General features: G+C 43.7%; 1 protein-coding gene across 7 annotated transcripts in view; it reads right to left on the reverse strand.

Moving 5' to 3' along the window:
• Grb10 (growth factor receptor bound protein 10) overlaps positions 1–26,149 on the reverse strand; it is a 112,768-nt gene extending 86,619 nt beyond the window's left edge. For 3 of the 7 annotated variants that reach the window (XM_026784965.1, XM_013350755.2, XM_026784964.1), the window contains exon 1: positions 25,216–25,502. In XM_026784965.1, coding sequence (XP_026640766.1) covers positions 25,216–25,332 — 117 coding nt within the window. In that variant the 5' untranslated portion in view covers positions 25,333–25,502. Of the gene's footprint in view, positions 1–24,292; positions 24,437–24,771; positions 24,842–25,215; positions 25,503–25,990 lie in introns of those variants that run through there. The other 4 variants (XM_026784968.1, XM_026784967.1, XM_026784966.1 and 1 more) reach the window with 4 other exon arrangements.
• Between the last annotated feature and the right edge of the window lie 1,087 nt (positions 26,150–27,236).

A 27,236-nucleotide genomic window follows, 5' to 3' on the forward strand; every position in this document is an offset into this window, starting at 1 on the left:
ACTTATAGACACTGATCTTAAAAAATATGTAAGAGGAACAAAAGTAGAATGAGTGTTATACTTCAACAAAAGATCAATAAATAAAACAAGCAAAAAAAAAAAAACCCTGCCATGATAACATCCACAAGGAGAAACTGAAAAAAAAAAAAATACCTGTTGGGTACTTAGCTCATGCTGCAGGGGAGTGGAAAAAAGTCTCTTCAGCCTGAACTTTTGTTTATGACAATTTTTTTTTCTTAAAAAAACATATACTAAAAATAAGAATAAATTAAAACTCTTAAAATAGGAAATAGTGAAGATGAACTTGAGTATAACCTATCTCCATTTCCATCATACAAAAAGCCATGGAATTGGCCACTGCAGGTTTTCAAGAGAGCCCAAGTGGTGTGCGTGTGTGTGTGTGTGCACTGACCTGTGGATTTCTCTTCTCTGAGCACAGCCTCCGTTACCATCTTAACCGAGAAGCTGTGATTACCCAAGAGAGACCCTCAAGATCAAGCCTGTTTATTTTCTTTTTCTTTGGGATAGTAGCCCAAACCCGGGCATGCTTTTCTGACATTCTGGACTTTTCCACTCATTCTCTCAAGTTTTCTCTACCACCTTAACCCTTTTCTACCACACAGCTGCTTGTGTCTCCATGGCGGAACGTGATGGCCTAACTCAAGTGCTGTAGCTTTCCCTTTTCTTCCTTTCCAACTCTCACTTTCTGGCTGCTTCTGAGCTGCACAGCTTGTCTGTCCTTGAGCCTCCTTCCGAGACCACTTCTAAATCCCTTATTAACATGACTAAGAACTCAAAAGAGAGAACCCCAGTTCTACTGGTAACACCAACACAAAGTGTCTTCATTACAATTTTTCTTCCCAAACTACAGACTTTTTCAGTCTTCTGTTTTACTTTTGTTCCTGATTTTTAATATAAACCTGGCTAAAAGCAGAAAGCAATAACCACGTCATAGCCTGAATGCTGGACTATCTTGAAATTTTCTCTGCTATATTAGTCTATTAAGGTCACCTCTCACAAAGTTTCAGTGTATGATCAAACTTAACCATGTTCTCTGCCTCAATGTCAATGGCCTCTAGTCCAGTTCCCTCATGAAATCCATCCACATGAACACAAGAGTTACTGGCTATATCACATTAGTCTTCTAATCTCCCACTGGAATTGCCCATTAAACTTTGCTTACAACAATCTTGGGCTTATTTAGCTACATTTCCAATCATTTCTAACCTCTCTCAAGTCAGTTCTGAAAGCGAAGATCCCATTTCTCTAGCTTGGGTTTCCTATATTAAGACCTTTTCGTTGCTGTGACCATGAAACTGGAGAAAAAAAAATCACTTAAAGGAAAATGTAGCCGAGCTAGTACCTTGTATCATGGTGCCCAAGAAGCAGATAAGAAGGCCAGCGTTATCTGACTTTCTTTTCTTCCTTTTAGTGCATTCAAGTACCAAGTTTGTGGGATGAGCTCCCCATATTCATTTTTGTATTACGCATGGCTGTTCTCATGCTACAGTGACCGTCACATAGTCACTGACACTATGGCCTACAAAAACCAAAAGATTTTTCAACACCCCTTTTAGCAGAACACATGGAATGGTTCTGCTTCGGTTGTTCACTCTACATGTTATGTCTCTGGGTCTAGGAATGGAAGGACTCATCCTTTCTTGCTCTGAACTTCTCTACGTGTGATCACTCGCTCCTCACCGCTTCCTTCCCTTGGATCTTGAATAACTGTGTGCACTGCCCATATCAAGAAGGATATGTGAAGTCTCCATGTCTTCCCAGGGACAAAACTCATTGTAATACACAGAGCTCAGGAGCCCAAATCACAGTCTCTCAAGACCATAAGACCTCCAATGGCGTTCTTTCCCAGCGCTTTATAACTTGCACGACAGTCTCTGTAGCGCTTCCACCTACCATGGCCTGGCAGACAATCTCCTAGGTTCATACCTACAAGTTTTAAATGTGGTCTTCCTCAAGGTTTCGTGTGTGGGATTCTACACTGGAAAGATGAGAACTGGTATAAACAGGAACTTTGTTTTAAAATAGTTACAATGTGTACAGTAAGTCAGGGAAAGATTCCAAAGCATTTAGAGATTTTAGTGGTCTTGTCTCTCTAGGTCACTGGTGGTGGGCGAGGCTGGGGAAGGATGAGGAATCCTCTTCAAGCCAGAAATAGCAGGTACAGAATTTAAACCCCAAAGTTGGCTGAGGCACATGGTCTTGATGGAAAAAAGAGCAAAGCACAGCAAAAGTCTGGAGAAAGTTCCCACATGCCTTCCAAATCCACAAAACAGACAAGGCTTTATAGTAAAATAAGTTTGGGTTTTATACAAAGCCAAAGGCTTGGCTCTCCCTAATATGTCTTCAAGCCTTTAATCTAGCAAGGCAGCTCTCTAAAGCAAGGTGAAAGGAAGCGCTTTTTCCATGATTTAACTTCCCTCCCATGCTTTATGCTTTCTTTCCCTCCTCCTTCAACCTTGGCCCTCTACTTTCTCTCTTCATACCTTTCCCATACAGAAGAGTTGGCTGGGTCAGTGGGGTGGAGAACCTATTGTGAGCATTCTGCCCATTCAGACTCACCACAAATATGTGAGCTGGGAAGTTAGTGGGGCAACATAGGTCCCCATCTTATAGGGTCTTGCTGGTTCCTGTGTAGAGGACAGGGACAGGGGAAAAGGCTGAGGCATCAGCTGAATCCTTTGCCTAGACCCCAGAGGATGCAGCTTGAGCATAAAGATCTCCTATCAGCTGGAGATACATGGGAAGAGTCTAATGTTGGATATGAACACTCAAGAGGGCATTTCTGCTGAGAAGTATAGGGAAAGTTTGGAAAACGGTAGAAATGGTGAGTCATTCTCAGTCTAGGTACCTCACTTAGCAAAACTCCAACTGATGTGATTTTTCAGCTCCCTGCATATTAATATTAGTAATATTCTCTTTTCAATGGATGTGGTTTCTCTATCAGACTTTGAGGTAAAACAACCTGGTCACACGGGAGAGGTTGGCAGTTGTGTATAAAAATCAATCTCTCCAGGGCACATGTGCTTGGTGCTCTGTATGGCAGTGATGGAAGAGACATGGTAGAACCTTTATGAGCTAGGCCCAGGGGTAAATATTTAGGTTCTGAAAGTACTGCTTTTCTGGTAAGAGTCTGGAAGGTTAGAAGGCCAGGAGAAACACAGATGGCAGATGCCTGGCTCATGAGGTATCAGAGAAAACAAAGATTTTATTGGGAGGTGAGAAAGAGGCCATATTGCTGGTATGGTAAAACAAAACAAAACAATAACAAAAAAAGAACTTGGCTACATTCTTCCCCTGTCCTGAGAACTTGTTTCAGGATGAATTTAAAAGCAGTAGATGAATTTCTTTAGCAGAGGAAATTGCAACCTGTGGTATATTTAGCAGTCACTCTTGGTATTCACACCCAGGGAGGGACAGCAACAAGTAGAACAAAAAGAAGTTTAAAAAAATGTGAAGTTTGGAGAGGGAAGTATGTGAGCAAGCTTAAAATTTCAACAAAGAGAGGGGAGATGACAAAGTATCTTCACTGAAACAACAGGAAAGCTACCTGAAGGCAAGATCCTGCCCATAAAATCTCTAACTGGAGAAAACCTAAACCCAGACCTGCCACTGCAGGGACTTCCTGCTCAACTGTGACTGTTTAGGGGACCTCCAGGCCAGCACAGAGCCTGCTGCAACTGTGCTGTAAGGGGACTAGGCTCCATTTAGAGATGGCAGGACAAAGGGGCAGTGCCATCCTCATGGCCCTATCTTTTCAGGCATAAAAATTAAGTTAGAAGAGTTCATTGTTCCATGATTTTGGAGACCATCGGATGCCAGGCAATGAGTGCCAATGTTGCAGTCCCTACAAGGAGGCCCTGAGAGGCCATGATGTGAAGGTAAGCATCCAAGTTTTAGCGAGGACCTCCAAGATACTGGAGATGCTGAGACCATAGGATACCTGCTAAGGCAACTTACAGGAACCAATGAGGTAGAGCCAGCTTAAGAGATGTTATTGTAGTACAGGCAGCAGAGCTGGAGTGGTGGAGCTACCTAGTCATTTGGAGTCGACTCCATCAAGACTCAACGATTTGGTGTTTGCCTTACTGGTTTTGTTTTGGTTGATCTTTGTTTGCTACTCCCCATTCCTCCCTTTTAACGTAGAATTGTTTACTTTGTACCATTGTATAATGGAAATATGTGATTTGTTTAATTTTGGGGGCATACTCAATCAAGACCCAGTACTGAGTCTGGCACTATTAGATGCTATAAGGACTATCCAAGTTGGATCAAATTTGCATCTTGAAATGGACATGAACCTACAGGAGGCAGGAGCAAAGTATTATTACTTGATTGTGAAATGTCCCCAGCAGGCTCATGAAGCCACTGTTTGAGAACATTGTGGAACCTTTAGGGCATGAAGTCTCACTGGGGAAAGGAGGCCACTGGAGGTAAGTCAATTCTACTTTCTTCCTGACCGTGGATGTGATGTGACCAGTCATCTTCCTGCGCCTGTTGTCCCATGCCTTCCCATGATGAAGGAATAAGTCCCTCAGAACCATAAACCATATTAAGTCCTTCTTCCCTTAGATCATTTGCTGTCAAACAACAAAAGTAACTAAAACAATGAGCAAGAACAAATAAGTAGATTCTAATGAGCATTGTGGCTGTGAAATCTGTTGTTATGTATGCATAAAGAGCTGGGATTGTGAAAGCTTCTGGCTGTAACTTTTGCCAACTGAGAAATACAAGTTTGTCTTATATATGTTTCTGCCTAACGATACTTTAAAACAACAATAATAAAATATATGATGACAACTAGGCCATAGTACAAACATTGGTTTCCAGTATAGAATCCTTGTCTGACTTCCACCAGGATGCATGTTTTGTACTTCTGCAAGTGTATCTGTGACTGACCACAAAGGTCTACAAAATAATAGATCTGGGAACTTCAGCAAGTAGTCTAATTTACAAACAAAGAAACCTCAAATATTAAGAATCAAGAGTGTCTAGCTTCTGAATGTCTTGGTGCTGTCATCTCTCCACAGAAGGATATCTATTGACATGTGTCAATCTATGGGTGACCAAACAGACTGCTACCTTGCACATATGAAGTACAGCACGTTTGAACTGGTGTGCTACTGCTAAACTTATTAGCCTTATCTGGTCTCTGTACCCATTATAACTGTTACTCTACTCTTCGTCTGACACGTACTCCGTGTTGTTATCTACTTCCCAACACACCACTCCCAACATCTGTACATGTTCCAAGGACCAGACCACACTTTATGACATCAGAAGCTACAGAGATTGTGCCTGTACTGAGACTGCTAGATTTTGATCTCTGTGACTTATCTTAAATGCCACATTAACTGCTTCTTGACTTGCGCTACACTGTCCTACTGTAATACTGGCCTTGGCACTGCTTAGAAACAGTAAGATCAAGCCTTACGTCTAATGATCCAACACCCTACAGTGCCAGAAATGTACCAATAACCATGAATATTTCAATATGATTTCATTCTCTGGAGAAACTCTTGGTTTATAAACCCACTGGCAGTGACCAAAATTAAAGCACCATGATTTCATGATTAGCAATCAGATCTTTCTTCAGTTCTGATTGGTGTAATAAGTGAGAATTAACCATTTGTTTCTGAACCCAGAGAACAATAGTAAAGAGATGGGTCAGCAAATCGAGAAGAAACAGAAGACTGACAAACTACCAGACTTTCAAAGATCACTCAGCTACGATCCTTCCATTTCAGGAAAGTGCTCCAGCTTTTTAAATACCCATAGATTTGACTTCTAGAAGGTACTGTGAGAATTCTGTCAATTATTTTCAATTTTTGGCTGATTAATCTCATAAGAGTCCAATAACAAATCCCTAAACATCGACCTAAAATGCACCAGCTATGTGAAAATGAAAATGTTTAAATAGGAAACTAAAAACCAAAGTAGGACTGGTTATAGCGGTGGTGCGTGCCTGAAATTCCAGCACTAGGGAGGCGAAGTAGGAAGACCATGAGCTTGAGGCCAATCTGGGCAACATAGCAAAACCCATTGGAAAAAACGGGGAAAAGCCAAAGTAGAAGTTTCTAATTCTGCCAAGATGGCACAGTGCCGTTCCTCTTAGGCCCTCCTACTATTACTACAAGTCCTAACTCTTGTTAAGTAAGCAGCAAAGGAAGACCTAAGGAAGTGGCAGGAAGAGGGCAGGTTTCCTTGGACCTCCAACATAGCGAGCACCTCAGATGAGGTACTGGGCAACACCAACCCAGAACTGCTGGAGGATTTCAGGAAAGAAAGCCTGTTTCACTGACCACAGGAACAGTATGTAAGAGGGTGCCCAACAGAATCAGGGTTTTTTTTTTAACAGTAACCGCTAGCCAGGCACTGATGGAAAAAGATGGTCCCCTACCACTAATTTTAGAGAGACACTGGGAGTAGTGTTCCACTCACTCCCAGATTCTGACATGGCTTGAACAGTAACAAACAGGAAAAGTGAGACCAAATCCACTAGCGGTTTCAAATGCACTCAAGCATACCTAATCCAATCAGTCTAGTGTCAGGTGAGACCCCCTTAACAAATGGGCTCAGGGATATTGAGGAATTCTGGTGGTATCCCGGTTGGGCTGGTACTGTCTAGAGACTACCATCTTCTCCTACAGCCATTTCCTCATCACACTGTCTTAGCCAGGATTTAGGATGAAATGTTGAGCCAGAAGCATAGGCATGCCATCATCAACTGGTTTTCCTAAAGTCTAACATTTCCAACCCTAGACTTAGCCTTAAAGAAATACAATAGTCAGAGCTATCTCAGCGAGTTTAGTGTAGATGGGGTGGCGCTTCAGACCACAAGCTCTCGCTCAGCCAGTGAGGCTCACATTTGACAGTTATGGGAGATGTGTAAGCTGGGCATAGTAGTACATACGTATAATTCTAGCATTCAAGAAGTAGGAACAGGAAAAAAAATCAAGAGAACAAGGATATCTTTGCCTATATAATAAGTTCAAGGCTAGTTTGAGCTCAATAGATGCTCTCATAAACAACCTCTCTTGAAAAAAAAAATCTTACAGCTAAAAAAGCCTAGAAATTGCTTCCTTGGGGCAATGTTTGGTGGGCCACACCCTAGTCACTACTCACTGACACCTGTGAGGACTCAAAGTTGTCAATAAGGTTCAGGGTGTGTTACTGGGAGAATGCTTCCTTAGTGCATGTGAGGTCCACGGTTCAATCCCCAATACCAAAAAAACCAAATAAAATAAACATGGCAATGGATATCTACAGACCCAGCTCTTGGAACCCAGATGAAAGGTGGGGCCTGCCACAGCACAAGGCCTTTCCTGCCAGGAGGCCCCATTACTTAAGCTGCTATTGATAACCACATTTCAAGTCAGAAAGGCCAACTGTGAAATGAGTCTTCATTTCCATGCCATGTCCACATCAAGCAGTCCTGATCAGGCTATTGGAATGCAGAGGCTTTGAGGAAGAGCTCCATTTGAATGATGTAACCAGAAAAGAAAAACACAGGAGATGCAACTTGGTCAGATGATCCCAGTGGGACCAGGAGTGGTTAGAGATGGCCTTCTGCCTATTTCAGATGTGTCTCTTCAGCCCTGCAAAGGCATGCCAGAAACAAAAATAGACCTATACCTCAAGGAACCTCAGTGTTGCTCACAATAAATTCTTGTTGTGGAGAAAGACTCTCTGGTAATATTAATGGGCAGAGAGGTCCAAGGGGGGGGCGCTTTTACTGCTGGATGTCACAGCACCAGTTCTGGCCACCAACTTAGGATCATCCTCTCTAGGTATATACCAGCAGGCACTACAGGCACTGCAGGCACTCTCTAAAATGAACAGTTGAAAGCTAAGACATCACTTTCTAACCGTTCCCTGGGATCTCACCAAATCCTTAACACCCATACTCATCTGTGCCATGAGGAAGATATGGACCTCTGTCCTGAAAAACCCAGTCTGTCCCACCACACAATCTGTCCACCCGGATAGCAATTCAGAACATTTGTGACTAGTCAGTTTCCTCTTGGATTGGCATGGATGGGAGGTGGTGGGGTTCCTTAGATCCTTCCCATCACCCCTGTCCCAGGACCCAAAGATTTATGAAGAACTTTGGACTCTCAAGCTTGAATATTATCTGTCTGGAGAGAAACAAGAAAAGACTATCCATGCTCTTGCAGGAACTTAGGACACTTTATGTATAGTAATTCAACAGCTCCCCATGAGGCTACACTTGGAAGGAAGGGAAACCATCCCAGAATAATCTATCAAGGGCTGCGGATACCAGCAAAGGCAACTGATGGAGTCTAGTTCGCTGGCCCCACATGAGCCCCTCCAACCTGGCTCCTCCCTGTAATGGGCCAACCTGTGTTTCCAAGACCTTCATATGTTGAAGTCTTAACCCTAATACTTTAAAGTATAAACTGTCTTTGGAGATGGGTCATAGAGGGGTAACTAAGTTAAAATGAGGTCATGAGGGTGGCCCTGGTCCAATATGACTCATGTCACGCCCTTAGAAGAGGAGGTTAAAACATAGACATACAAAGAGGAACAAGTGTGTGAAGACAGAGAGAAGACTATGCAGAGAAGCCAAGAGGAAAGAGAAGCCGTAGGAGACACCAACCCACCAACTCATAATAGACTTCCAGCCTCCAGTACTGTAATACAAAACAAAAATCTGCAGTTGGGTCTTCTCATCAGCTCCAAAATCAGAAAATCCAAGCAGTCATTATCAAACATGCTATGAACCACGTATAGATTAGAATGCTCAATCTGAACACACTCAGGACTAAGAAGTGCTGAAGATATAAAAGAATATTTCTTCTCCCAAGAAGATTGTTTGACTTTCCAAGAACAAAACATGAGAGCAAATCCAGACAAGAAGTAGGTCTCCACTGTCATGTCTACTAATTTTAGGGACAAGTACCTAAATATACCAGTGGCTACCAGCTCACTGCCTGCGTGTCTCCCTTATTCGAAAAGCAAGTGACCTTCAAGGATATAGAGCATAGAACTCTGCCCTCCTAAAAGGCAAAAGTTTACCCAAAATTTAAGTTTTGAGCTTGGTTCAAATTTTGTATCACTTTCAGAGTTCCCCTAGGCTACATTCATACCCTTGACCTACTCCAAAGAGTAGAAATATGCCTGTTTCTCAGATCAGGTACCAGTTCATGGCCTGAGAAGAGTTCTTGGGGACTCTTGGCTCAAAGAACATTGAGTGGGCCATGAGCTTTCTTACAGGAGGGATATAGAACAGGAAGGCCTGTAGTCTGATGTCTAGCCCCCATGATTTACTCAGATTTACATATTCAAGTCTTGTATGCCATTTACATATATATTCAAGCATTGTGTGCCAAATAGCCTAAGGTCTTATTCTGAGCATGGGAAAGCAGTGACAAACCCTTTCCCTGCAGCAGATTCATCCTTCTCCTAAACCAGGAGTCCTTTGCAGGACTCTGAGTTGATAAAAGCCCATCTCGCTGTGTATCTTAATCAACTGTACTAAGATACCATTGTATTTCAGTATTTCTACATGATGCAAACAGTAACTAACTTGGTAGAGTGGTTGTTAGCATAGAGCAAGGGTGTAAACAGAGACTCACTCAAGGCTGCTGCATTTCCACTGGTCTATCTATGATGTGGGTGCTCTGAACAGGCAAACTCAATGAAGGACAGATCAACAAACTTTTCCTAATTGTTAAGGGTGAAAATAAGACCCTTGCTACCTCTTACCTGTCAGCCAGTTCTCCTTGGCATGTTGTTAGAAATCCAGGCATGGGACTCACAGAGCCCTCGTTTGTTTCCTGATATTACCCTGACTCAGCAGGCTACATCTGGGCAAATTATTTGCCTCACTGAGCTTCAGTGTCCCTAGTTACAAAACAAATATAAAGTAGAATCTTCCTTATAGGATTTTTGTGAGGATTAATGCACATAAAGACTGAGGATAAGCTCTAATCATAAGTAAACATTAAATAAATACCTGCTGTTACCATCTGTGACATAGAAAATGGTCCCCCATTATCAGATAAAAAGTTGTAAGCTTTGAGATGGCCCTGAAAAACAGATTTAAAGCCGCTAGAAGGGCAGCTCATGGATCACGTCTAATTCTCATACTCTGATATTTCCGCCCCCATTGGATCTAACCTTTTCCTGGATTCTGGTAGAATGCCCCAGAGTTACTTCCCAATGTTGGTGCCACACAAGTGCCTTCAGATTTAGAGACTTGCTGTGGGAGCACAGCAAGTTAATCTCGAAGGTAAAATTAAAAAATTTAGGAAGCTCACCACATCAATTATTTTTGTCTAGTTTCAAGAAAATAGATGTTAAACTTTGTATTTGGAAAAACAAACAAAACACTTTTTAAGTCTTACAAAATGAACTGAGTAATATACAACCTACCACAATGACCTCAGGGTTGATCCATAATCACAGAGCCTATACAAACACCTCTTTTGGGCACTGCTTACCATGACCCTAGACAGCACCTACGGCAGGCTCTGGTAATGTTCCAAAGCACACCAACATGTCATGGTCATGGGCTGACCTTGACCATCCTGTGGGAGACAGGCACCTACTGAGTTTAGATGAAATTCCTTTATCTATCTTCCTTTTGGTCAAGAAAACATGTTCTCATGCAGCTGTATAGTTAGACAGCGCAAAAATTTAAGATCTTACTAAGGAGATACTAACCTGGAAAAAACAGATGTCTTAGCTTACTCCAAGATTTTCCAGAAACAAGGTACTTCTTGATTCTTGTTTGGTATCTTTGGTATCTTCCAAAAATTCCTGAGCTAACATAAAGTGTTCCCTGTCTAGCTTTCACACACTAAATATTTAGAGTAATAACAGTGAGTATTTAGACACGCAACAAATTCCAACTTTCACAACAAAGATATTCAACCTGGTTGGCCACAGGGAAGCCTAGGCTTTTTGAAAGGGGACAGAATAAATTTTAAAAAGCAAATTCCAAATTGGAAAGATACCAGAGACTACTGTGTTTTCACAAAGTAAGGTACTTAATAGGATAGCTTAAGAACTATATGAATAAATAGAGGAATGGGAGAAAAGGTAAATTTCTAAAAAGCAATCACAAAATGTCAGAATGCTATGGACAGAACATATGGGCAGTTTCAAAGTATATCAACAATTAAATACAGGAGATACAGTATAGTTCAGTGGTGGTGTCGTTAACCAGCCTGTGTAGGGCCCTGAATTTGAAAACCAGCATCTTGAAAATAAAGAGAAGAAACATGGGCAGAAACTCTATTAGTAAAATACCTGTTGTGCAAGGATGAGGGTCTGGATTGGGGCCCCGGAACCCATGTACAGCATCAAGAATGCGAACCACAGATTCAGTGAGAGATCTTGCCTCAAAAAATAAAAGGTGAAGTACATGTATGTATGTGTGTGGTATATTAACAAGTATGTGTTCGTGTGTGTATATGTATGTATATGTGGGAAACAGGTCAATGTCAGAAATCTTTATCAATTGCTCTCTACCTTACTTTTGGAGGAAGGGCTTCTCACTGTCGTGGTACGAATGAAAATTGTCCCCCATAGACGCATGTATTTGTACATTTGGTGCGCAACTGGTATCCCCGTGTTGGAAGTTATGGGTGTAGAGTTTTGATGGAGTAAAAAAGTCATGAGGGTAGGGGTTTAAGAGTTTACAGCCTTGTTCCACTTCACTCTCCTGGTTTCCTATCTGAGAAAGTGTGATCAGCTAACTTCCTACTTCGTCCATCTGCTTCAATGACTTCCTCACCACCATTACGGACTCTCCCTCTAGAACCATTGGCCAAAACAAACTCTTTTAGAAAAGAACAGAAAAGTAACTAATAACACTCACTGGACTTGGAACTTGCCAGTTCATCTAGATTGGCTGGCCAGCAAGAACCAGGAAGCCTCCTGCCTCCCCTAACACTGGGACTACTCATGGGTATGGCCATGACTGTTTTTTATGTAAGTGTTGAAGATCCAACCTAGTCTTGCAGAGCAAGCATTTTACTGACTGAATCATGTCCCTAGCCTCATTATTATTATTTTAAAAGAAAAATATGGTTAAAAGAGAAAGTCGAAAATCCAAAGCACACTGGCAAAAGGGAAAAAAGTATCCTCTGCTTGCTTGAAGATTTTGGTGTTAAAGTATAAAACAATACACACCCTTAACACTATACATGGTATATGCTAGAAACTTCCAGCAGACAACACACACACACACACACACACACACACACACACACACACACACAAAGGAAAGGGGGAAAAAAAGAGCAAAACAAGGCCATTTCTATTACACCAAAGGCAAAAAGCCCACCCATCACGAAACCTAACTATCCCAGGGGCCAAAGATCACATGATGAAATCATAAACAGAAACGCAAAGGGAATACTGAATAGGAAAAGAGATTTTGAAAAAAATAATCATTGTTATTTACAGATGAAATGGACGATCAATTAGAAACAAGGTAAACATTCAATAAGATTGCAATCTGGCAATATCTCACTAGCAACAGGGTAATTAGAAAATCTGATGGTAAAAATTATTCCATTCACAAAATCATTAAAATAACATACTCCAGACAGAAATAGACATAAGATTCTTGGAGAAGAATGGAAGGCTTTCATGGAGGAACCTCAAAGAGCAGATGTAGAAACACACTCCCTTGGTTGGAGGAAATTACTCCTATTACTATTCCTATGGGACAGGGCAACACAGCTCAATTCACACCTAGTCTTCAGAGAGTTAGTTTCCTTGCTGAAGAGACATTCATGTCCACAGAACACATAGAAGACTTTGAACAACCTAAACTGACCTGCTGAAATCCTCACCTCTTCAATTCTGTTCACCTACCAAAGTGCACCAAGAGCCCTCCTCCATTCCTACATGCCTTTCACCCAACCCACCAGCCTAACAAAGTTCAGCTATAAAAGCAACCAAGAGCCATCCACTTCTACCTCTACTGCTGCCAGCAGCGGCTGGCTTCTCTCAGACATAGAAACTTATTTCATCCCTCAGCATCCTCATAACCCGTCCATCCCCCAGCATGGCAGAGCCCATGAGTTAAGTACCAGCCAAATGCCATCCCTACCCATCTTCTGCTGAGATATCAAAATATCTGAGCCTAGATAATTTATAAATAGAAGTTTATTTGCTCATGGTTCTAGATGCTGCCAAGTCCAAGTGCATGGCCCTGGCATCTGCTTGGCATCTGGCAAAGGCCTTCTTGGTTCATCAGAACATGGTGGAAGCATCACACGGTGAAACAAAACATACGCTAGCCTGCATCTAACCTCTTTTTCTTCTTCTTCTAAATTCCCTAATACCATGATGGGAATCTTATTTCTCACCTAACTCTTACTACCCATTCAAAGGACTCAGACCTCTAGAGACTACTGACATACGAACTTGGAAATTTAGTTCTCAAAAAGCATGCAAAGGGAAAATTCAAATCATAATCCTTACTGTACTCTGAATTCACCTAAATGTTCAATGGAAGTTGAACACTCCATGGTGTTCCTGCCTCTACTTCAGGCTGCCTAAAAATGGATAGCCCTCAATTGACTAGCCTTGCCTTTCAGCCTCCAGGCATGCCTTGGAATATTCTGTCCTCCAAAATACTTCCAACCATCTACCTTTACTGCCTAAAACCTCTCAGTGCAGAAGCAAAGCTTCTATCTGCCTCAACCTTTTCCATTGCTCCCTGTGATATGGACCCAGCCTACAAACTCCTAACCCATTCCACAGCAGGTCTGGTGCTTAGCCTTCTCACTTCCTCTTCCTTATCCTCCAAAAGCACATTTATTGCTGCTGTTTTTCCCTTGTGGACTCATTTTGTGGTGATTTCTTCATTAAAAAGCCACTTCAAGATCAGGACTACTACTCTGTGTCTTAGGACAGGACTAAAAGAATACATTTTAAAAAGGCCCCCAGAAGGGTCTAATCCAGTGTACTAGTCTAAGGCACTCCTAGAAGGTGGGTAGCCTTCTAAGTATGCAACAGAAGAGGCACAGTGCCAAGGAGTCTCTGGTCTTTGACAGGCAGTCATGGAAGTGGCTGGGAAGCCAACCTCTGTAGGCAAAGGAGGTAACCTCTCTGTCTTGATTTCCTTCCCTCAACACTAAAATGAGAAGACAACAGTCTCAAAATGTGAACAAAGTAGCTGAAGTAGTAGTTGGCAGAGGCAACCAAGTGGAAGAGGTGGGAAAGGCTGAGGAGAAGAAATAAGAGGACATCATGTTTATAAAAGAGCACCATGACAAACTGGTGTGTGGTCACAGCTCCAATTCAAAGACACCCCCGCCCCCAACACTGGCCACTACACAGAAGAGACAACAGGCGGAAATGGGAATCTTACTTTGCCAACCCATAGGCTGCAAGTTTTAAAATACGGACCAGGGGTGACTTATCTCAGACTTAAAATCCTGCGAAGTACGAGGGGTTTTAGTCAAGGTTCAAACTAGTGGTCTTTACTCTTCTGTCTTTCCAGCCTTCTCTTGTGAAGGGCAGGAAGGGCCCCATCTGCTTCTGCCCTTGAGTGGCTCTCCCTCCCTCCTCACACCTCAACACAATGGGCCTATTAAGTGTTTCAGGCCAAGTCACATGAACACTGACTACACAGACCCTGCTCTGTGTTTTGCTTCCAGAAACCCGGAAGAACTTAGCCCTCTATTTTCTTGTCTTTTTTGTTCATCCTTTTCCTCCCTTTGTCTTTTTTCACTAAAGGAGATATATTTTAAAAAGAAAAGCCCAGAGAGGGAACGTGATGAAGGGCGGCACTGGAAGCAGCTACAGCTTGAGAGGCAGCAGAGCAGGTGGCGGGATAAGATGGTTCCTTCTCCTCAGGGGGCATATCTCTGGAAAGATGGGAGTCAAAGCTCTCTGGGTACTTTATCAGCTTACTATCAACACTGTCCATGTCACCCCACATTCCTCAAAGTTCAGCAACCTTTAGCAGCACTGCTATTTTAAACTTTATCACATCTTTCCATCCAACATATTCCACAAGCAACTGGAATGGACAATAACAGGTTTTCAGAACCAAGTATATACATGCCAGTGTGAGGAAATCTTGTCTCTCAAGGGATCAAGATTTCAGCAAAGACAATGGGAAAAAAGAAAACAATTATTAGTGACTCTGAAATGCAGTCTATTGGACTGATCAAGGTCTGATAAAATGTAAGGAATACACATAATAACTAAATTCGCGTCACTTAACAATGTAACCTATTTGTATTGTGTTTCCAAAAATTGGCAGCTGTTTAGAAAAAAAACTACTAATAATCTTTCAGTTCGTCTTTGCTGCTCAGATGTTGCAGTAGCCTATCGAGTCTTACTGCCTTGAAGACCAGCCGTGTGAGGAAGAAAATCTAGAGACAAGAAGGCTAAGCTGTGAGCCCTTCTATTCTTTGTCCCACAGTTCCAAAGGTGACACCCATTTTCCTCTTCTGGATTGGATCTAACAGGGAATGAGTAAGGTTACTAAGATGATAGTTGTGATTATAGTAGGCTTTGGAATTCACTATTCTCTCATTACTGATTTAATTAATCATTATTAATCATTGAATTAATACTTTCTGGGTGCTCATGACATTCTCAGGCTTAATTGCCTTGGTTCTGTCTCTAATATGGGTCCTAACTTTGCTTCCTTAAGCCTAGGGACACAAACCACAAGCAGTGTCACCAACTCTTATCATTGTTCAAGACCCAAGAATGAAGAGTTCGGAAAGACAAACAGCTTGTGGCGTGCATGGTCAGCCATTACTTTGATCAGTTCTGCAAAAACTGCACGTAAGCAAGTGTTTGAATATGTCCTGACTGAGCTTACCCTCAGGGGTATGGAAGGGGACCTTAAGCTGCTGACCTTTTGCACTTCAGGCAACAAAGCCCTCTGATGGGATGTACCACAGCTATCTCTGTGGCCCTGAAAGCCGGCAACAGACAAGAGTCATTAAGGAAAATCGGTTTTCTTGGGAACACCCTTCCTTCTAGACCCCTTACAATCTTGCACGTACCCCACTACCCCCTGGTCATCCCACCACTGCCAAGCAGCTCTACTTTGCTCTTAAGTACTTTTGGATGGCATGGGAATGATACTAGCAAGAGTGACTGAAGACAGCGCTTGTCTGTCAGTAGACCTCTTCAGATCAGAGTTCATGGCACATGTTCAACAAACAAGGGACAAGGTACAAACAGCTCCCTGAGTTCACTGTGTCAAGCCCCCCAGACATGAGTAAGGTAGAGCTTCTGTACCCCTCAGGTACAACCCTGTCTGGTCCCATTCACTTTTATTACATGGTTGATGAAAACTGGTCACTTCAACCAGTTCCTCTTGAGGTGAGAAATGGCTTGGGTCATCAACATTTCCAGGCTGCTCCTTTATCTTTACCCATGGACACAACAGAAACACGGGAACCTTGAGAAACTCAGCGCTTCACACTTGGTGACCAGGCAGATATTGCTAAAGCTGCAGTCGACCCCGTAGACCTAGATGCCTCAATGAACAGGCAAGTTCTGGTAAGGTACTGTAGTGACCAAGACCCCACTAGGTCTTCAGGTTCCTGCAGCACCCCATACTCCTTGGAGCACACATGATAGGCCTCATGCACTGCAAAGAGAACCCTCCAGGACTCAGGAGGAGTAATTACATTTAAGAGACTACAATGAAATCTTCTTGCTTCTCTCTCAGTTTTGCCTACATGGAGGTTGAATGTTCTGGATTCACAGGGCATGTTACTGACAATCCAGCTTCTTTCTTCTACACTAGGCACTAAAAGGACTTGAAAAATGGCCAGCAGTGTCTCTTCAGATTAAAAGAAATAATAATCCATTTCCATAAGTGACATTATACTTATGTTGTTTTAAAGGGAGGGACAGCACTAAAATATATTTGCTTCAATGTCTCAAATGTCAAGTACTGGCAGATATAGCTCATTTGGTAGTGTGTCTACCTACGATGGATAGCCCTGAATTTATTACCCAGCACTGCTCAAAAACTCTGGGTACGGTGTTGCATGTAATACTAGCACTCTGGAGACAGAGGCAGAAAGAACAGAGATTCAGGGGCATTCTTAACTAAATAGCAAGATTTACCTGAAAACCAGGAGTGGGGGATGAATATCAACACATTTATCCACTTACCCACAGTTCTTCAGGCTCCTTAGTCATTTTTAAGGACCAATGGTTCTAAAACGCCTAAAAAATTTTTTTCACATACAATGTCCACTGTCTCTATAGCCCCCAAACCTGAAGTAGCTCCCCTGAAAACCAAGACCTCACCCTTCTGGACAAGTCACACACATCAGGAGAAACAGGAGGAAAATGTCACACTTCCAGTATTTCCAGTTTCCAAGAAAATTGTAGCCCTGCCTCTAGGTGAAACGCAGCCCAGATAACTGACAGCCTCTTAGGGGTGGACAACACCCCGAGGTAGCCAGAGCTCATCCATCTTCCCTTTGTCTATGTGAACTCAGAGTCTAAGCTCAAAAACATTCATTGGAATCCCAAATTAGATCTTCCTAGCTAGAGAGGAGCAGCACTGCTCAGCTTATACTGACACAAACTATCCGTGTCCATCTGTTCCAAATGTGTGACGGTAAGAGGCCAGAATTTGCTGCCTGAGAGGAATGAACCGTGAGGCTCCAGTGAACAACTGTGCATCCCAGGCCTCCCAATGGGTTGGAACATCCAACCACGTTCTGCCTGTGGTCAGGCCACCACATCCGGGACTGAGCATAGCTCTTCAAGGATCTATTTCTGACCTGGGAACATGAGGCACTTTCCAAATGTGGCAAGGGCCTCATCACACCTCTTACTTTTCCTGAGGATTTGGTATAGTACAGTATAGAATGTTCTCCCCTGAAAGGCCAGAGTTGGCCCTGAGAGAGGGTTACCAACTCAACCTAATTTTAACGTCGTATGGATCTGATGGTAAATGAAGAGTGGTTAAGAGACTTGATGGCGGTGTGCATGTTCAGACAATCTTACTTGCCGCCATGGTTATCTCCATGGCCTCAGAAATGGAAAAAAGATTAGAGTAAGGAATGTTGTGAATCATGGCACACGTGTTCCAAAGTGACAAACACCCAACAAAACAATTTACAGGGACCCATGGGACTATCAACCCCTATGGATTCTTCCTTGAAAACTATCGGAGGAGTGGGGGACTGAAGAGCTTCTACCCAATATTGTGCTAGTATTGTGAAAAGCCCACAGTGATGCCACACTCAATAGTGAAGAGTGAAAGCATGTCCTCTGAGACAGAGAACAAGACACGTCCTCCCCTTTGCTACTTTTATGTAGCACAGTTTAGTTCCAAAGTCCTAGTCACGACAAGCAAGAGAAAAAGTAGTGACAAAAACAACAAAGGCACCTAACTGTAAAGACAGAAGTAAAGTTATCTCAGTTCAACTTGGAGACAAAAGTACAGGGAAAAATAAATCTTCATGATGAGATTTGATAATGGTCCACTCAGATATGACTCCAGAAGCAGAGCCAGTAAAAGACTGAATCAAATTTAACTCCATCACAAAAGAGGGGTTTGGGAATATAGTTCAGTGGTAGAGTACCTGCCTGGCATGTGTGAGGCTCTGAGTTCACCCCATAAAAAACTACAACAACAAATAAAGGAAAAACAATGTTCATTATAGGACATTTATCCAGATAAAACTCATAAGAAAAATACATCTATGGTGACTGATCTTCAGTGTCTGTGAGAACCTGAAATTCAACAACAACTCTAAACAAGACACCACTTCATATACTAAGATGAGCTTAGTATCAGCATGGTGGAAGTGGAAAGGGGGAGACTCTAATATATTGCTGGTAACAATGTAAAGTGGACTGGCCACTGAGGAAAATCTGGCAATTCCTAATTGCTAATCACAAAGCTACTAAATGATCAAACACTTCCAAATCTGGATAGAAATGTCACAATCTAGTGGTTGGAAAAAATATAACATCAAGGCACCAGTAGTTCTGCTGTCTTTATTGCTCCTGGCTTCCAAAATGGCAGCTGACTGCTCTGCCATCCATAGGGACAAACATCTCTACATGCACTAAGGGCAGCTGAGAGCAGATCTACTCACTCAGTCCTTCTTATTGAAGTCCAAATCCCATTCAGAAGGTCTCTGAACTCATGATGTTCCCTATCTCCCAAGAGCTGCGATTTAAGTTGCAACCCAAGAATTTTGAGGCATACATTTGGACCACTGTGGTGCACTTATCTACAAAAATACTAATTGTAATTAAGTTGAATACTTTGAATGGGTAAATTTCATGGTGTGTAAATTATACCTCAGTAAGTGTGACTATGTAAAAATGAAGGGAAGAGAACACTACAAAAGGCTACTGTCATGAAGTAATAGGCAAAACAGGGAGTTCTATGTCTCACAACTTCAAGCCAGTGTAATTGCTCCTCCCCTCAGAGTATCACAGTATTTTGTAGCACAGTGAGTTTTCTGGAAAGCACAAGCCACAAAGAACCTGTATTAGCCCACTGTTTCTAAGCTTCCTGGGCCATGAACCTTCAGGAAAGCACTAAGTTGCCCAATATCTCAACATGACCAGGATGATTCTCGATAAAAAGGTGACAAGGAATGGGGCCCAAAGTCCAATGGGCTCTATTATTACATCCATTGAGCAACTTGAATAGGCATGAATACAAGAATTCAGTAGGGCTTTTATTATCCAGGGAGGTATTTTGGTGTGAGAATTTTTTAAAGGTAGCACTAAAAAGGGGTGGAGTGGATCGATAAATACAGACTGTAGGGTCACATGCACAAGTAAGATGAAAGCTAATTTTATGTCATTTTCCCTAAGATGGTTAACAATGAGACAATTTAGACCTACCTACCTTTCAGGATACAGCAAACCTCATGACAGAAGACAGGGAAAGAGCGCAGTCTGCAGCTTCACTAGGACATCTTTGTTGTTGTGGTTGACACTGTGAAAGGCCCTTTCTGGTCCTTACCTGTTTCTAAGAGGTGAAGGCATGGGCCCCTGGAGAAGCAAGGTGTTAAGCATACAAGTGTAAAGCGAGCTACTCAGTGGTAGAGTGCTTGGGTAACACGCCCAAGACCTGAGTTCAATCCTCCCAGGCATGGCAAGGAAGACAGAGAAAGGCAACTAGTTTCCTAAGCCATTCAAGATTCAAAAGATTCCAAGAATTGTACTGTTCCAAATGAAGGAAGAGCTACTTCACAAAACCTACAGGAATGCAAATGTCCAGCAGGACACTACAAATATTTATAACTGAAAAACTGATTTATAATTGAGCACACGTAAGAGCGTTACTTATGACAATATCAGACTAGTCACAGGAAAATTTTGGCAAATATTCCAAGGTTAATAGCACTATTAATGATAGTTCTTAACGACTGAAGTATGCTTAACAGAAAATTTCTAGAGAAAAAAAAACACGGGAGGAACCACACTAAGGCCTTACCGCACAATGCCTGGTTGGTCACTTTGCCATAGATGTCAAGCAATGCCGGTCAGAAAATCAGACCTGGGCCCCACACCACACCTACTGCAGATTTTAGCAGGGCTCCGAGAGACTTATGCATGCCAACCTTAAGGAGTACTACTCTCAAACAGCGAAACAGTGTTAAATATTAACAGTTAACAGTATTAACATTTAACTCGTCAGAACTGAAACCTGCGAGCTCCCTTCAAGACAATAAATAAATATTAATAGCGAGCCCCCCTCCTTTCTCATAGCTTTAATTTCTGTGGTTTCAGCTACTTGTGGTGAACCAACATCTGACATTAAATGTAAAATTCCAGAAATAAGTAAACTGTGCCTAATTTACAAATAAAATTCTACCATAGATATGAATAGTGCTGCCATAGTTTAGTTCTAAATGTCTTTCAAAAAAAAACCCACATGTTAAAAGAGTTGATCTTTACCTTGGAGCTACAGAAGATGACTACATCCTTTAAGACGTGGGAGGGGGGCTATTGGGAGTTTAGCCTTTGAAGGGGCTCTGAAATGTTCACAGGGTGAACACTTTACTCTGGGACACATTCCCCTCACCATGGTGTACTATGTTGGCAGAGGCCCAAAACAATGGAGACAAGCAACTATGGAAGGAAACCTCTGAATCCATGAGCTAAAATGAGGCTCTTTTTTTTTTCTTTTACTGATTTCCCCCAAGTATTTGCAAAGTGCGATAGAAAGTGACTAACTTGCTTCCTCTGGGGACCCTGGGGTACACTCCTATGGATGAGAGGGACTCCTGGGCTGCTCTGCTTTCCTGGTGAGTCACCCTGACTGTCCCTGGACTCTTTTGTTACTGCTTCACTTTGACTTCATGATCCCATCACTTTCTTTTCTCTTACATTTGTGATAGCCACTGTGACAAAATGTCGGCCACAGCAACTCCCGAGAGGAAGGGTTTATTCTTGTCTTATGGCTTGAGAGGGTACCGTCCATCCTGCAGGAAAGGCACAGTGGAAGAACAGCACCATACTGTAAGAGCGTGAGGCAGCTGGTTACATTACAGCAAGAAGTAGAGAAAACTGCATTGGGAACCAGGTCTACACACTAAGCCATAACCTACTTCTGTTTCCTGAAGGTCCCACAATCTCCCAGTGCAATGGCATCAGCGGGGGACCATGTGCTCAAACACAGGAGCCAAATTATAGCCATTAGTTTCAACCTAGGTTGGGGAGAACAGACTGATTCCTCAAGCATCTGTTGAATGTGACAGGAGAGGGTCCTGTCAAAAGACATCAGGGCACTCCTTGCAGTTCTCACCCCACCTATGTGCTAACCCACTGCTTGAGCTTCTATCAGCCATCACGGCCATGGCTAGCGAACACAAACAGCTCCTGGCCTAGCACCAAAATGGAGAGAAGTCATGTGTAGGTGACTTAAAGTCCCATTTATACCATCAGGATTTTCTTTCCTCTCTGATATCAGGTTTCAGCCTGAAGCATCCTGACTTCACCCCTGGTACTTCCTGATGCCCGCGGGCAGCTTTTCACAGACTAGGAATATTCCTAAACAAGTTCCAGCTCAAAGAAGCAGGAAGGTGGAACCCCCTAAAATGTCAATCAGCCACTTCCCTATGCGAACTCCTCCTTTTCTTACTATTTAACTCCCACCCGCCTCAAGGGGAACAAAGTCTATTTAATTGGAAACAAGGAAGGAGAATATGCTATTGAAAAAAAAAATTCAAACCTCCATAGGAAGGGTTCAGGAACTGATGGCTTCAGGAATAAGGCAAAACATTGGGTCAATGGGTCGATGCCATCTGTATACACAATTCTTAACATATAGCAGCTTGAAAGCTTAAAAATTCTGTACTTGAACAGCATTTAACACACCCACCTACAGAGCATCACTGCAATTCAGTACACTATAGGATGTTAGCTTCATTTTCTCACAGCTGACTAGGAGCCATACTTGCTGCCTCAGTCCAGAAGCATGAGAGAATATTACATACAGCACATCACTAACCCAGGAAACAATCAAAATTCAAGGCAGGCTTTCTACTGAATGCATAGATTACACCATAAAGTTGAAAACTTTTTAAGTCTGGGTTAGGAATGATAAACACAATACTCACTTATGAAATTCTCACAAGAAATTTAAATTAAAAAAATTGAGCCCAACTCTCATGTCCTGGACCCTCTGTCGTGCATTCTATGGATTACAAACAAACGCAGACTATCAAAACAAATTTGGACGCGATGAGTGACCGCACCAACTGTCAGATTTGCCTTTCAGTGCCCTGCACTGGTTGAAGCTGGAATCCTGGGGCCTAGGCCAACTCCTTTTTTTAAATATGATGAAATAGAGAACAAGATGGCTCATACAAAGGCCTCTTATGACACACTCTCCCAGACCTTCCAGAGTCCAAAGGGCTCTGACTGCTTCCACACCACCCCTCATTTTGCTGCTGTCCCTCTAGTTAGGCAGTAACTCCACCAGATGAAGGTTGCCAACCTTTTGCCCTAGTACCCCAAACCCCACGTGGTTACAAGGCTCAGACACAGCATCTCTCCTCCAGCTTCACGTTCATCAAGAACCAATCATGGGGGCTGGTGAGATGATTCATCAAATAAAGGCACTTGCATTCAAAGCACAGTAACCCGAGTTCAATCCCCAGGTCCCACACAGCAAAAGAAGAGGACTTACCATTGTCCTGTGACAACCACACATGGTCTGTGCACGAGTGCCCCACCCCCATAAATAAAATGCATAAATTTATAAACAGTTTTGAAAGAATTTCCAATGGGTCTCACAGTGATGGTGGATTCCGTTCTCAGATCCAGCAAGAACCAAGTTGTGTCTGAAGATATGTGCTCCAATGCCATACCCTGGGCTTCCCCCTATCCTGTCACCTTGGGCATCATTAGACCTCAGTCTCTCAAGTGTGTGTGTGTGTGTGTGTGTGTGTGTGTGTGTGACTGTGCTAGTCCAAGAAAGCTTCCTAAGACATTCTTTCTAAGTCACCAGTATGAAACTGTCTGGTTTTTGTGGGACCACAAGGGTTGAAAGTCAGTGAATTCAGACTGTCGCCTAAATGTCACCTAATTCTAAAATTCAAAAGATGCACTGTTCTCTGAAATTTTAGAAGCCCAGTTCTGGGTGGTAATTACATGATGCGAGGAGAGTGGCTGGGGATGGAAATCCTTAAGAGAGGGTTTAGAAGCAAAAATAACTCACATTTTAATTCTACCAATCTGGCACTTCTCCCACCCCTTCAAACTGGTAGTGAAATTGCCATTAACTCCATCTGCCGCCTTCTTCCAACCGTTAGTGCACAATTCTCAACACTGCCAGGCAGGATCTATCATTCCGTTTTCTAGTCCAGATAAAGGGAGGGGTGAGAAGCGCAACAGGAATTCAGCCCTAAGTCCACACAGGGACCCCACACCTACCCCACAATTAAGCGCATAGTTGTGTGGAACCCGAAATGGGAAGTGTCACTTACCACCTTTCTTCTCAGGGCTGATGGAAAGGAAAAAATCCCAACAATCCCATCCCCCCAGCCTACCATCACCCCCATCCTCACCCCATTTGCTAAATACAGAGGGATACAAGGGAATGGCATAGGGCCATTACCAAAATCAACCAACCAAACAAATCCCAGCCCAGCCAACACTGCTGAAAGAAAGAAAGAAAAGAAAACAAAACAAAAAAACCAACAGGAACATGCAAGAAATAAATGCCGAGTCCGAGCGCCCTGGCTACCAACAGGTCAAAATCCCTGCAGTCATTCACTGCGTTCCAGATTCAGACAGAACGAAAATGAAAAACACTCACTTTTTACCCACTGGTCCAGGAATGAAACTATTTGCTAATACAGACAGCAATGTCCCCAGCCAGTAGCTGCCTGAGTGAATGTTCCGTCCAGTCCTCTTATCAATACACTGGCAGCGGCTCCCGCCATCAACAGAAAAATGGCAGCTGTTGAGAAGGGCAGTCAAAATGTAAACAGGTGATCTGACTGTCTGAAAATCTACGTCAAGGAGTAACGAAGAGCTGCTACGGTCATGTGGACAATTTGCTGAATTCAATTAAAAACATAAAACCGACGACAAAATCTCTATCACTCAATTTTAACTAATTGCTATTTTCTTTCAGTGAAATAAGAGGTTTTACAGATAAAGATACACGGTGAGAATGTGTATTTATCCCAAGCTCCTATACTATACTATACTAGACTACTCTCCACCGTGGTTTAAAAGAGGACCAGGCTGATCTTAGATCCTACTTTTAACAGAGAAAAAAGATCCAGTTACCCCAGATGCTCGTGTCTGCTCACAGACCAAGCTGGTTCGTACAACCACTGCCCACCACTTGGCTGCGAGCAGATGCTACGTCTCCACGTTCCAGTCACAGGTTTACGTGGGTACAGTTACTACTTGTTACATAATACTTTAAAAAATCGAGATTAAAAATGGTTACATAAGACTATCCTACAGCTATGGTCCACCCAAGCTCGCGCGATCCCGGACCGTAGGCGAGCCGGTAAGCGAGCCGTCAAGCGAGCCAGCAGCTAGTAGCGCAACAGCGCGCCGAGCCCGCGGTCATTCGTGCTCGCAAGCTCGCTGGAGCTGCTCACCACTCGGATCTTTGCAGATCTCGGGAGGCGAACCCTTTCCAAACGACCACCGTTACTTCAGCATGTCTCCTTGTACCCCCAGACCCCGGAACGTTGCGGATGACGGAGCCCACCTGCGTACCTGGAGAGCCGGCCGGCTAGCACAGCCTTCACCACACGGGGTCGCTGCGTGCGCGCTACCGGCTGGCGGACAGCTCGCGAACCCGGCAATGCCCAGCGCGTGGACAGCGCTCCGCATGGACAGCGCTCGGCCGCGCGGCTCGCTCGGGTTCGCCACAGCTCCACCCCAGCTAAGGGCCTACAGGGCAGGAGGAAGACTCCGGGGCCTGAGAAGCGCAGAGGCCGGCCAGGCATGCGCCGACAAGCGGCAACATGCGCTTGCCGCGCCGATACGCGGCAACACGCGTGCCGACACACGAGCTACACGCGCCAACACAAGCCCGACAGGCACTAACACAAACCAACACAGCCGATAAGCTCTTGTGTAAACCAACAGGAAGGGCCGGCAAGCTCAGATAAGAATGATTGCGGCCGGCAGGGCGCCTGCACGCGCCGACACGCGCCGGCACGCGCCAACACAAACCGGCACGCGCCGACACGCGCCGGCACGCGCCAACACGAGCCGGCACGCGCCGACACGAGCCGGCACGCGCCGACACGCGCCGGCACGCGCCAACACGAGCCGGCACGCGCCGACACGAGCCGGCACGCGCCGACACGAACCGGCACGCGCCGACAGGAGCCGGCGCGCGCCAACACGGCTGACACGCGCCCACACGCACAGACACACACAGACACGGGCCAACACGCTAAGCCAAGCAACGTAACCTCCCAGGAGGCCAACCCGGCAAGGGTGCCATACCTCCCCGCCCCCGAACATGCCCGCCTGGACCCACCCCCATCTTTGCACAGGTGCTGGGAGGCTTGTTCAGCCGCGCTGGTCCCTGGTCCTCTACCGCTCTCCTCAGCTTCCAGGGGACTGACTGAGCACCCCTGACGACCGGGAGGACAAGGGACGCGGCTGGTCCTTGCGCACTACGGGAACCCCAGGACCAAACCCATGTGACTCAGCCACGCCCCGAGGCCCAGCGGGGGCCCTCTGCTGCCCAATCCCCGGATCCCTGGTTCTCATGGCAACCCTGAAGAACCTCTTGCTCCCAGCTTCTCATCCTCCCCTCCCCCACATCTCCTCTTCGCTGTGATGGGCAGGAACGCCGCCCACAGATCTCATGACGCCAAAAGATCACCATGTCCACCAGTTAAACCACATACAGAGCTCAGAAATGATGATGAGCCCACAAGAGGTCAGCAAAGCCACCAGCAACACCATTTTCCTGACCTGCAAAGGAGAGGAATTCTGATTGACTATAGCCAGTCAACCTCAATATACAGAATCATTTTCATCTCAAATCCTTCCTCAAAATGTCAAAGCAAGAATACCAGAAAGGGAGAGACTTCTTTTGGAAACAACAAACACACCATTATTATAGCTCGGTGAGAAAGTGTGTATAAAGAGTTAGCAAAGAAAATATTCTGTAGCAAGCATCTGCTATGTACTAATCTCTCTCTCTCTCTCTCTCTCTCTCTCTCTCTCTCTCTCTCACACACACACACATACACACACACACACACGCACACACGCGTGCACACAGCTGCAACAAAGGAAGCAAAAGTAAGCTTAGGAAATACTTATGGTTTTACACACACGCATGCATCATACAAACACACACACGTACACACAGCCTCAGGAAGCTGGTTCTAGAACCCTACAGGTATCAAAATCCACAGATGCTCAAGTCCCCTCTATAAAATAATTTTTTTGATATAGCCTATGAACATCTTCCCCCACGTACTCTAAATCATCGCTAGATTTATATTGTCTGACACAATATAAATACCTATAAATAGTAGTTATAGTATATTAAATATATAGTATAGTATATTTAAACACAATGCCATGAAAAAAGTCTGAGCATGTTCAACAGACTAGCAATTTTTCCGAATATTTTTGACTCAAGTGTTAACTCAATTTGTGGACACAGAACCCACAAATATAGAGCACCAAATACACAACACAACACACACACACATATACACACACTAAGAAAGCAAAAGAGAAGGTTGGGAGAGATTGTGAATCTT

Source organism: Microtus ochrogaster, linkage group LG1 (assembly GCF_000317375.1).
Source record: "Microtus ochrogaster isolate Prairie Vole_2 linkage group LG1, MicOch1.0, whole genome shotgun sequence".
Classification (NCBI taxonomy): domain Eukaryota; kingdom Metazoa; phylum Chordata; class Mammalia; order Rodentia; family Cricetidae; genus Microtus; species Microtus ochrogaster.